General features: G+C 41.6%; 1 protein-coding gene across 5 annotated transcripts in view; it reads right to left on the bottom strand.

Moving 5' to 3' along the window:
• Positions 1 to 10,247, bottom strand: part of SPICE1 (spindle and centriole associated protein 1) — a 50,528-nt gene extending 40,281 nt beyond the window's left edge. For 2 of the 5 annotated variants that reach the window (XM_046659583.1, XM_046659578.1), the window contains exons 1-2: positions 10,125 to 10,247; positions 1,915 to 2,013 (exon numbers count right to left, since the gene is read on the bottom strand). In XM_046659583.1, the coding sequence (XP_046515539.1) occupies positions 1,915 to 2,013 (99 nt within the window). In that variant the 5' untranslated portion in view covers positions 10,125 to 10,247. The other 3 variants (XM_046659579.1, XM_046659581.1, XM_046659580.1) reach the window with 3 other exon arrangements.
• Between the last annotated feature and the right edge of the window lie 439 nt (positions 10,248 to 10,686).

Below are 10,686 nucleotides of genomic sequence, written 5' to 3' on the forward strand. Positions count from 1 at the left end.
GGCCATAGTTTATATTTAGCTCAAGCCTTTTCTAACTAAAACTGTTATTCCTTTCATACTGATTTAGAAAAGTACAAGATACAACTGTAAGAGCATGAGAATTGGTTTTAATAATCATAATAAAATTGAGGCATATAAATAAGTGATATGCTTAGAATTAGTTCTCATGGGAGAAGATATAATTTCATCGATACTGCTATTGCTTAAATCTGTTTTTTTTGAAATTGCCTTTAAGTCTAATTTACAAGCCATTTCAGAAAACATCTCACTATTTTTATCAAACAGTATTATTCAGTTTGATCTTTCCTCCCTCATTTACCATTCATTCCAAATGACTTATAACTACTTTCATGCTCAGTCCACCTTCAAAAACCAAAGATTTTTCCAGCACTGAAGATAATAAAAAGTAAATGAGGAAGGTTCTACATGCAATTCCAAACGGTGAGTTTCAATTATGTTTTCAGCAATAACAGCATAACAGAATAAATACTGAACTTCCCAAAGTAACCCCTCTAAAAGGAACAATACTGGGACTGGCCCTGTGGCCGAGTGGTTGGGTTCACGTGCTCCACTTCAGCAGCCCTGGGTTTCACAGGTTCCTATCCTGGGTGCGGACATGGCACCACTCGTCAGGCCATGCTGAAGCAGCATCCCACATAGCAGAGCCAGAAGGACCCACAACTAGAATATACAACTATGTACTGGGGGTCTTTGGGGAGAAGAAGAAGAAGGAAAAATAAAGATTTGCAACAGATGTTAGCTCAGGTGCCAATCTTTAAAAAAAAATGAAAAATGAAGGGGACAATACCTAGGTTATCATGTGCTTTTTTTTCCTTTTACTCAGTTTCATTAACTTAGAATCACACCCTTATAATATTTTATAGCCAATCAGATGGCAACAGAGCAATCTAAACATAGAGAAATTCCCCTGTCCCACTTCGAAGGGGATCAGTTTGTCCAGGATATCCGGCTAATGTGGTTGGCCACAATCGAGAAGGTTCCAAGTCCAAACTAGTCCCTGACTAGTTACTCTCCACAACAGAAAGTAAAGGCCCCTAAGGTCTCATGGAGCAAACCAAGGTACCAGGCTGCAAAAGATCAAAATCCCCTTAGTAATAACAAGCAGAATCCAGGGTGGGAGCCAGGGCTCATGGTCCCGGGTATTTGAGACTTGTCTTATATCTAAGGGAACCTTTGTGGTGAGAGTGACTGGCCTCTGGAGGTGAGCAACAAACAATAAGAGAACAAGGATCACCCGCTTATTTAGCCAAAACTGCAACTCACATAATTATGGTATCACTGGTTGCTCTAGGCAAATCTAAAAAAAGTACCAAAAAATTCAGACTTCAGCGACATAGACTAACTAGAGTTCCCTTTAACCAGTGAGTTCTCAATGTAGAAGTGGGGACACTTTTTTAAAAACACACTCCCCCTCCCTTAGATTCCAATTCTTTTTTTTTTTTTTAAGATTTTATTTTTCCTTTTTCTCCCCAAAACCCCTGGTACATAGTTGTGTATTTTTGATTGTGGGTCCTTCCAGTTGTGGCATGTGGGATGCCGCCTCAGCATGGCTTGATTAGCGGTGCCATGTCCGTGCCCAGGACCCGAACTGGCGAAACCCTGGGCTGCCGAAGCGGAGCACACAAACTTCACCACTCGGCCACAGGGCCAGCCCCAGATTCCAATTCTTTAAAGGAGGTAGAGCTTACAGCCTTGACATGTGTATACTCAAAAACCCCCCAAAGGATTCTGCTCTTCTTTCCAAGACCTAGGATATCACATGCCCAGAAAGCCATTCCACTCTATACACGCCAAGCCCTACTCAGAGCACCGTCCTGAGTGACCAGGGCCACGTCACCACATCTGTCCCTCCAGAGTAATGTTACATTGTTTTATTCTCCCACCGAGACTTACATCCCATTCCTGCTTCACTGGTGTTTTCTTCTTCTTCACTTTCAGGGTTTTCCTTCCTCCTCCCCGGGGACCATAACGGTTCACTCTGACAAATGACATCTAGGAATAAGAATCACATCAAATTTTAAAAATAAAAGAAAAAGTTATAATTAACCATCATCAGAGGGGGACAAAGAAATCGAGAAAAATACATTTTAAAAAGTCAAAAGAAAAATGTAAGCATAATGAAAGGAACAGGCTACCAAAATACTTGGTTCCTTCACTATAGTTAATAGAAAGTTGATATCGATAACTATGATAAAAGAGGTTTCAAGTCAACAACTTATGTAATTTGCTTAATAAAGATCTGTAGGAATGCAGAAATTATGACCTAAAGCAGAGTGCTAGGACAGTAGTCATAAGTTCTGTCATCAGTTACACAAATTCACAATTAATAGAGAAAATATCAGTCACACACTTAATATGAATGCAAGAAGAGAAGGGCAAAGAGAGTTCCTTTTGAAGCACTCTGACACTCAATATCACTATCAGACCCATATGTGCTTATCTTAAAATAAAGGCAGCTAAATTTTAGAGAATGAGTTATGATGCTATTTCTAGTATACTCTTCATATAGTACTAAATAGGAGTGATTATTGATACTAAAATAGAATTTGGAAATTATCAACATTTGCTTGGCACTCTTAAAACAGTAACGTGAAAGACGCTGGACTAGACATTACACAAAATTAGAAAAAGATTCATTGTCCGTGCACACTAGGACTTTATAATACGTATACATGACTTCAAAAGCAACATATACACAACTCCTATTCCAGAACTTCTTTACACACCTAAACAATTACAGAACTTTCCAGCTGACCCCCTTACTCCAAATTATCCCAAAACAAAGACTCTAGTATCATTCTTAAGTACATTTAGAAAAAGTCATTTAGTCTACTATAATAAAAACGCCTAAATGCAAGTATTTTCAAGAGTTTGCCCTCAATCCTCTTTACCCTCTGTCCAATCTCACTCTTATCAATCACATTCACTCTTTAAACATGGTATCTACTTTCAGGATTTGCAATCAAGCAAAGGAGATAACCACATACAAGTTAGAGAATAACATTTGTGTCTCATTACGGTGATGGTGATGATGGTGACAGGGGTGGCAGTGGTAGTGACGGCATTAGCTAACATGCATTGAATGCTTTCTACAAGCCACATACTGTTCTAAGCTCTTCCTGTATATTATCTTCTTGAATCCTCACAATAATCCCATGAAGTATTTACTATTTATTACCATTTTAAAGATAAGAAAACTAAGGGACAAAGAGTTAACCACCTGTGAAGTTTATACAGCAAGTGCCAGAGCCATAAATATCATTTAAGAAGATATGGAATGGAATAGAACTCAGAATCCAAAACAAACTCTTACATTTATGGTCAGTTTATATATTCAACAACAGTGCAAAGAAATAATTCATGGAGAAAAAAGTCTTTTCAATAAACAGTGTTGGGACAAGTGGATATTCATATGAAAAAGAATGAAGTAGGACTCATACCTCACACATATATAAAAATTAACTTAAAACGAATCACAGAGCCAGCCCAGTGGTGTAGCAGTAAAGTTCACGCACTCTGCTTTGGCGGCCCAGGGTTCACAGGTTTGGATCCCAGGCATGGACCTAGCACCACTTGTCAAGCCACATTGTGGGAGCATTCCACATAAAACAGAGGAAGACTGGCACAGGTGTTAGCTCAGGGCCAATCTTCCTCACCCCCCCCCCCCACCAAAAAAAAGAAGAATCCCAGACTCAAATGTTAACAGGTAAAAGTATAAAACTCCTAGAAGGGTAAATCTTCATGAACCTTGGGTTAAGCAATGGTTTCTTAGATAAGACATTAAAAGCAGAAGCAATCAAAGAAAAAATAAGCTGGACTCCATCAAAATTAAAAATGTTCATGCTTCAAAGGATACCATCAAGAAAATGAAAAGACAACCAAAAGAATGAGAGAAAACATTTGTAGATAATATATCTGATAAGGAATTTATGTCCAGAATATATAAAGAACTCTTACAACTCAACAATAAAAACACAAATAATCCAATTTTAAAATGGCTAAGGGATTTGAATAGACATTTCTCCAAAGAAGATACTATAAATGGCCAATAAGTTTGGGAAAGCTGTTCAACACCATTAGTCATTAGGGCAATGCAAATCAAAACCACAGGAGATATCACCTCACACTCCTAGGATGGTTATAATCCAAAAGAAGGAAATAACAGATGGGGCGAGAACATGGAGAAACTGGAATCCTCATATATTGCTATGAAAATGTAAAATAGAGTCGCCACCTTGCAAAACAATTTGGCAGCTCCTGAAAAAGTTAAACATACTTACCATAGGACCTAGCAATTCTAGTCTTAGGTATATACCCAAAAGAATCGAAAGCATAGAATTGAAAAACTTGTACATGAATGTTCATAGCAGGATTATCCTTAATAGACAAGATGTGGAAACACCCAAAACGTCCACCAATTGACGAAGGGATAAATAAAATATGGTGTATCCATACATTGTACTATTAGTTGTCAATAATAAGGAATGAAGTATTGATAGATGCTACAACATGGACGAAACTTGAAAATATTATGCTAAGAGAAAGAAGCCAGACACCAAAGGCCATACATTATGATTTCATTTATATGAAACGTCCAGAATAGGCAAATCCATAGAGACAGAAAGTAAATCAGTGGTTGGCAGGGTCTGGAGAAAGGAAGGAATAGAGAGGGACTGCTAATGGGCACAGCGTTTCTTTCTGGAGTGATGAAGATGTTCTGGAATCAGATAGTGGTGATGGCTGCAAACTCTGTGAAAAACCTCTGAACAGTGCACTTTCAAAGGGATAAGTTTTGGGGGCCGGCCCGGTGGTGCAGCGGTTAAGTGCATATGTTTCACTTCAGTGGCCGAGGGTTCGCCGGTTCAAATCCCGGGTGCAGACATGGCACTGCTTGGCACACCATGCTGTGGTAGGCGTCCCACGTATAAAGTAGAGGAAGATGGGCATGGATGTTAGCTCAGGACCAGTCTCCCTCAGCAAAAAGAGGAGGATTGACATTAGTTAGCTCAGGGCTAATCTTCCTCAAAAATAAATAAATAAATAAAATAAAGGGATAAGTTTTATGGTATGTAAGTTATATCTCCATAAAACTTATTTAAAAAGATATGGAAAAATATAATAGTTGTTCAAAAAAGGTTTCTAATGTATTTACTCTTTAACCACTTGGATCTTCAATTTACTCTGCAGAAACAAAGGGGAACCCTAAAATGTCACTAAATCTATATGATGAATAATGCATCCATTAAAATTATATTACAAAGAATGTTTGCGGGCTGGCCCCGTGGCCGAGTGGTTAAGTTCGCGCGCTCTGCTTTGGCAGCCCAGGGTTTTGCCAGTTCGGATCCTGGGCGCAGACATGGCACCGCTCATCAGGCCATGCTGAGGCAGCATCTCACATGACACAACTAAAAGGACCCACAACTAAAAATACACAACTATGTACTGGGGGGCTTTGGGGAGAAAAAAGAAAAATAAAATCTTAAAAAAAAAAAAAAAGAAAGTTTAAAGACAAAGAGAAATACATAAAAAGTTAAGGGTAAAATGTAGAATACAGAACTGCATATATAGCATACTCAATGATGTTAATATACATACATTATTAATAAGGCACTTATCTGTGCTAAGCACTTCACACTTAATCTCACAGCCCTATGAGGCACATACTGTCATGAGAGACAATATACAACAGTGATTAAAAGTACAGTTGGAAACCAGACTGCCTGGGTTCACATGCCAGCTTTGCCACTAACTGTGAAATGGAACTAATTAAATAAATACAGTGCTTAGAACCCCTGCCTAGCACACTCTGAGTTCTATTTAAGAGTTAATGATGCTGATGTTAGCGACAACTAACCTTCTTTCCCAAATGAGAAAAATGGGGCTTAGAGAGATTAAGTATATTGCTCCAAGTCACACCAATAATAATGGACAGAGCTGGGAGCTGACACTCAAAACCAGGTCAGACTGACTAATTGTAATGCACCTTCTAGAAAATAGTGCTAGAATTGACTGATCTCTGGTTGAGTCTATATTTTCCAAATTTTCTACAATAAACCTATGTTACTCTTAAAATAATTTATTTCAAGTTATATTCTTCAAAATACACTTAGTCAGAGGCTGAAATTCCACCAGCCTCAATTCTGAAGAACCAAACATGAATCTAAAGCATGCAAAGGCTTATGAGCAGTCAAAAGGCCCATATACTTGTTTCTTTCATTAGCAAGGCCCCCAATATAACTATATCAAAAATTTAGGAAAAGCAGTACTTTTTTATCATAGCTATTTATACACTAATGGTGACTTCTAATGGTAAATACAACATATCCAAACAGATGAGACTTCTTAAGCAAAGAGGTATAGATATTAATTTAAACAATTGACCAAATGCCTGAGTATTATTTGTGAGGATGTGAAGTTATCAATTTTAGCATAAGAAAGTGTAACATCCAAAGAAACCATATTCATGTAACAAACAAAAACAGTGATGAAACAAAGGTATACGCTATGGTCTGAATGTGTTCACCCAAAATTCCTCTGTTGAATCCTAACCCCCAGAGGTAATGGTAAGAGGAGGTGGGGCCTTTGGGAGGCAAGCCCTCATGGATGGGATTAGTGCTCTTATAAAACAGGCTCCAGAGAGATCCGTAGCCAGTTCCACCATGTGAGGACACAGGGAGAAGCAAGAAGAGGACCCTCACCAGAATATGACCATACTGGAGCCTTGATCTCATACTTCCCAGCTTCCAGAACTGGGAGAAGTAGATTTCTGTTGTTCATAAGCTACCTAGTCTCTGGTATTTTGTTATAGAAGCCCAAATGGACTAAGATAGTAAACAACTGTTGCCTTTTTATTTTTCACTTCAATTTAGCCCAGCAAAGCTGGCTGCAGTTACTCTAAGACGGCCCAAACGAGTGGTGCCCTTGTACAATTCCTCCCCCTTGAGTTTGGGCAGGACTGGTGACTTGGCTTTGGGATTTTTTTCTTTTTGCTTCCTGTGACTTGTTTTATGCAATAAATAAAGCAATTGGGAGATGGCATTCCTGTGATTACATTAGATTATACAAGTCTGTGTCTTAGGAGAGGGAGCAAGAGATTCTCTCCTGCCAGCCCTGAAGAAGCAAACTGCCACGTGTGACTGCCTATGGAAAGGGCCATGTGGCGGGGAAGTCAGAGAACTGTGGGCAGCCTCTAGGAGAAAGTCAATGAGAAGACGAGATCCCTCGGTCTTCCAGCCACAGGGAAAGGAATTCTGCCAACAACCTGAGTGAGGTGAGCCTGGAAGCGGATCCTTTCCCCAGTTGAGGCTCCTGATGAGAATGCAGACCACTAACAACTTAATCACAACTTCATGAGACCCTAAGCACGGTACCCAGCTAAACCATGTCCAAACTCCTGACTCACGGAAATTGTGAGATGATAAATAAGTATTGTTTTAAGCCACTAAGTTTGTGGTAATGTGTCGTACAGCATAGGAAACTAATATACTGGCCAAGTCTAAGTTCCAGCCTGTGTATGTAAGATCACAAAGGTGTCACTAAGCTACTGTCCCATCTCTGGGCTTCCGTTTACCAACAAACTTCATGAAGGAGAGGCATAGCTAAATATACAAAATAAAAAATAAAAGGCACAGCACTTTTATTTACGAAGCCACAGTTACACTTCAAACCTTTGTAACACGAGGATGACCTTTGCACTAAAAAGTGTCCTCCTGACATCACCAACGATGGTGACCACATTTTTCTTAATCAAGGATCAGACTCTCTGGTCTAACAAAGGGATTTTGTGCCACTTAAAGAAACCGGATATCGTAAGCGAGCTATAGTTTACATGCTGACTTGTGAAACTGTAGAGAGATTCTGATGTTTTATAATGTTGAGTCAAATAAAATTAGCACGGCCGAGAAAATCTAATCCTGTCTGGAGAAAATCTAACATACTAATAGCTTCCTAATTGCTAAAAATCGTTGGTCCCTTCTTATTTCTCAGGTCCTTTCCAGCTCTAAAGACTCCCACTCCGGGAAGCCCTCCCCTCCCTGTGCTTCCATGACACTCTTTCTCCTGCTTTTTCTCCTCTTCTTTTGTCCTCCTCTTTGCAGGCTCTGTTGGCCCCTCCTCACAAACCACATAATCACAGATCTTCACCCAGTTCTATCCCAGTCCTCCTGTCCTTCCATTGGACACCCTCTCTCTTCATCCAATAACTGTTTTTGAGAGTCTGCCACATGCCAGGTGCTGACCAACTTCTGGAAATACAATAGTCAACAAGTCTAATGTGGCGCCAGCTCTCCTGGAGCTTACTTTCCAGGTCACCAAGGGGGAGTTCACATCTTCCCTCAGTGATCTCACCCACTCCCTTGAGCAAAGTTATGAATGCACTGGGCACACAAACACACTGTGAAAATGAGTCCCAAATCAAGACTTCACACCTTTCCTCAAAACACTAAATGCTCATTTCCAACTGCCTTCTATGCACATCTCCCAAGTATCTCAAATACAGTAGGGTCAAAATACAGCTTATCATCCACACCTCCTCTCCCTACCAACTTCTAGTTCTTGATATACAATTGGCTTGCTTGGTAAATGTTTTCTGAATTAAGCTAATTTTACAGAATTACCATCCTTCTAGTTGGTCCAGTTTAAAACTTGAGCATCGCTTTCTCTTCCTTCTTGTCTCATAGCCAATCAGATACCAGAATCTATTCATTCTTTCCCTGAAATATCTCTCTCATCTGTCCCCCCCTTCATCTCGACTACGAACATTTCTGTCCAGTCTCTGACTATTTCTCTTAATTGAACTTCCTTTCATTTATTCACTCACTCCCTTCAGCATCCATCTATTACTTCAACAAATATTTTGAAAGCACCTGCCAAAAGCCAGGCACGAGAAACAGCAAGAAAATAGAATAGTCTGCACCCTCACAGAGCTTAGAGTTTATCAGAGGATCATGATTAAATGAATAATTGCAATAAAAGGGTAATGTAGGAAGTAAGTCCAGGGTCATGGAAATACCTAACCTACTCTACACAGTCAGAAAAGACTGCCTCCTTCCTCTAATTCCCCCAAAAATGTTGAAACTGAGAGCTAAAGCACGAATAAAAGTCAGAAGAGGAGGAAAGAATGTTCCAGGTAGGGGAAAAGGCATTTACAAAGGGTTTGAGAAGTTCAGGTTGATTAACAGATTTGAGAGGGTGAGAGGCCAGAAAGGGGATAAAAAGAAAGGCAGAGGCCAAATCGTGGCCTCAGAGCCACAGCCACTTGAACGCTCTCCTCAAGACCTCCAGGGAGCCACTGAAGCAAACTTATGATGAGATTGAACAAATCCACTCTGACTAGGGGACAACTGGCAAAGGGAAACAAGACCTCTTTCCAAACACTGTCTCTTCAATCAATCCCACCCAGATACAGGGACAGAGCAGGGCTCTCAGCATTTTCCTTCCTTCCTCACAAGATTTTAATGGCTCCTCCCTGCAGAGAGGAAGCCAACTCGTGTGGCACTCAGAGCCTCTCCCTCCATGTGGCCCGCTGACCTTCCTTTCCAGTCTTTTCTCCTCTCACATCGCCTTCACATACACTTCCAACCATTCTTCACGCTCTGCCTGGAGCACCCTTCAGACTTTCGCTTCCTTCTCCAAGGGGTTAACTCCCACTCACTCCCTAAAACTCATTCAAGCGGCCCCTTCGGATAAACCCTTTCCTGCCCATCCAACAGACTTAAGTGACTCTCCTGTCCCCAAGTACCCTGGGTAGTCTTGTCTCTCTCCTGCTACAGCGTAAACTCCTTGAAGGCCACAATAGGGCACCCCCAATTTCTAGCTCTGTGCTGAAGTGCCCGAATGCGGTGCGCACGCGCACACTCAGTATGCTCCTAGAGGGAACGCGCTAGACACACAGACACCCAGACACGCATCCTGACACGCACATACACTCGTAAAACAGAGTCGCGGGGGCGCTGTCTGTATCAGGATCCTCTGGCCGGGCGCAGGGATCCCCAGGGAACAGAAGGGGAGCCGCGGCCACCACCGCTCTCCCCGCCCTGTAGCCCCGGTCCCTCAGCTCGGTGGGGCGGCGGGCCGCAGGCCTCCGCCCCGTCATCGCAACCTGCCTTGCCGTTTCCCGACCTCTGCCTCCACCACGACTAAAGCTTCAGGCTCCAGAACCACCCGGCCCGCCACGGGTTGACGCAGCCCGCCGCTTCCGGGATGTTGCCTAGGTTACCGGAGCCCCGCCCCACTCCCTTGCGTATATCCGGTGAGACCAGTGCGCAGGCGCCTCCCAAAGTCTCGCGCCAGCTGAGGGTTTAGAAGGTTGAAGCGAGTCCTGCCGTCGTCTCCTGTTCCCTGTGCAGGTTCCAGGCGAAGCTTTGAAGGGTAGGCGTGTAGCATTAGCCGGTTTCTCGTGAATTCTCCAAAAGAAAGGTGTTGCTCTCCACACCAGGCTTCACATTATCACACTTACTTGCTTTCCGCTCTATTTATTTATTCAAAAATGTTTATTACCACCTACCAATGCGCCAGAGACTGTGCTAGGTTCCATGAGGACTAAAAACAGGCAAGGTTCCTGTCCTCAGGAAGCTTAGTAGCAGACAGCTATCAATGACACAAATGTAAAATTAAAACTGTCAAGTACTAAAAAGTAGTCATACTAACTAGATACTAAGCTTATAG

Source organism: Equus quagga, chromosome 4 (genome assembly GCF_021613505.1).
Source record: "Equus quagga isolate Etosha38 chromosome 4, UCLA_HA_Equagga_1.0, whole genome shotgun sequence".
NCBI classification, from domain to species: domain Eukaryota; kingdom Metazoa; phylum Chordata; class Mammalia; order Perissodactyla; family Equidae; genus Equus; species Equus quagga.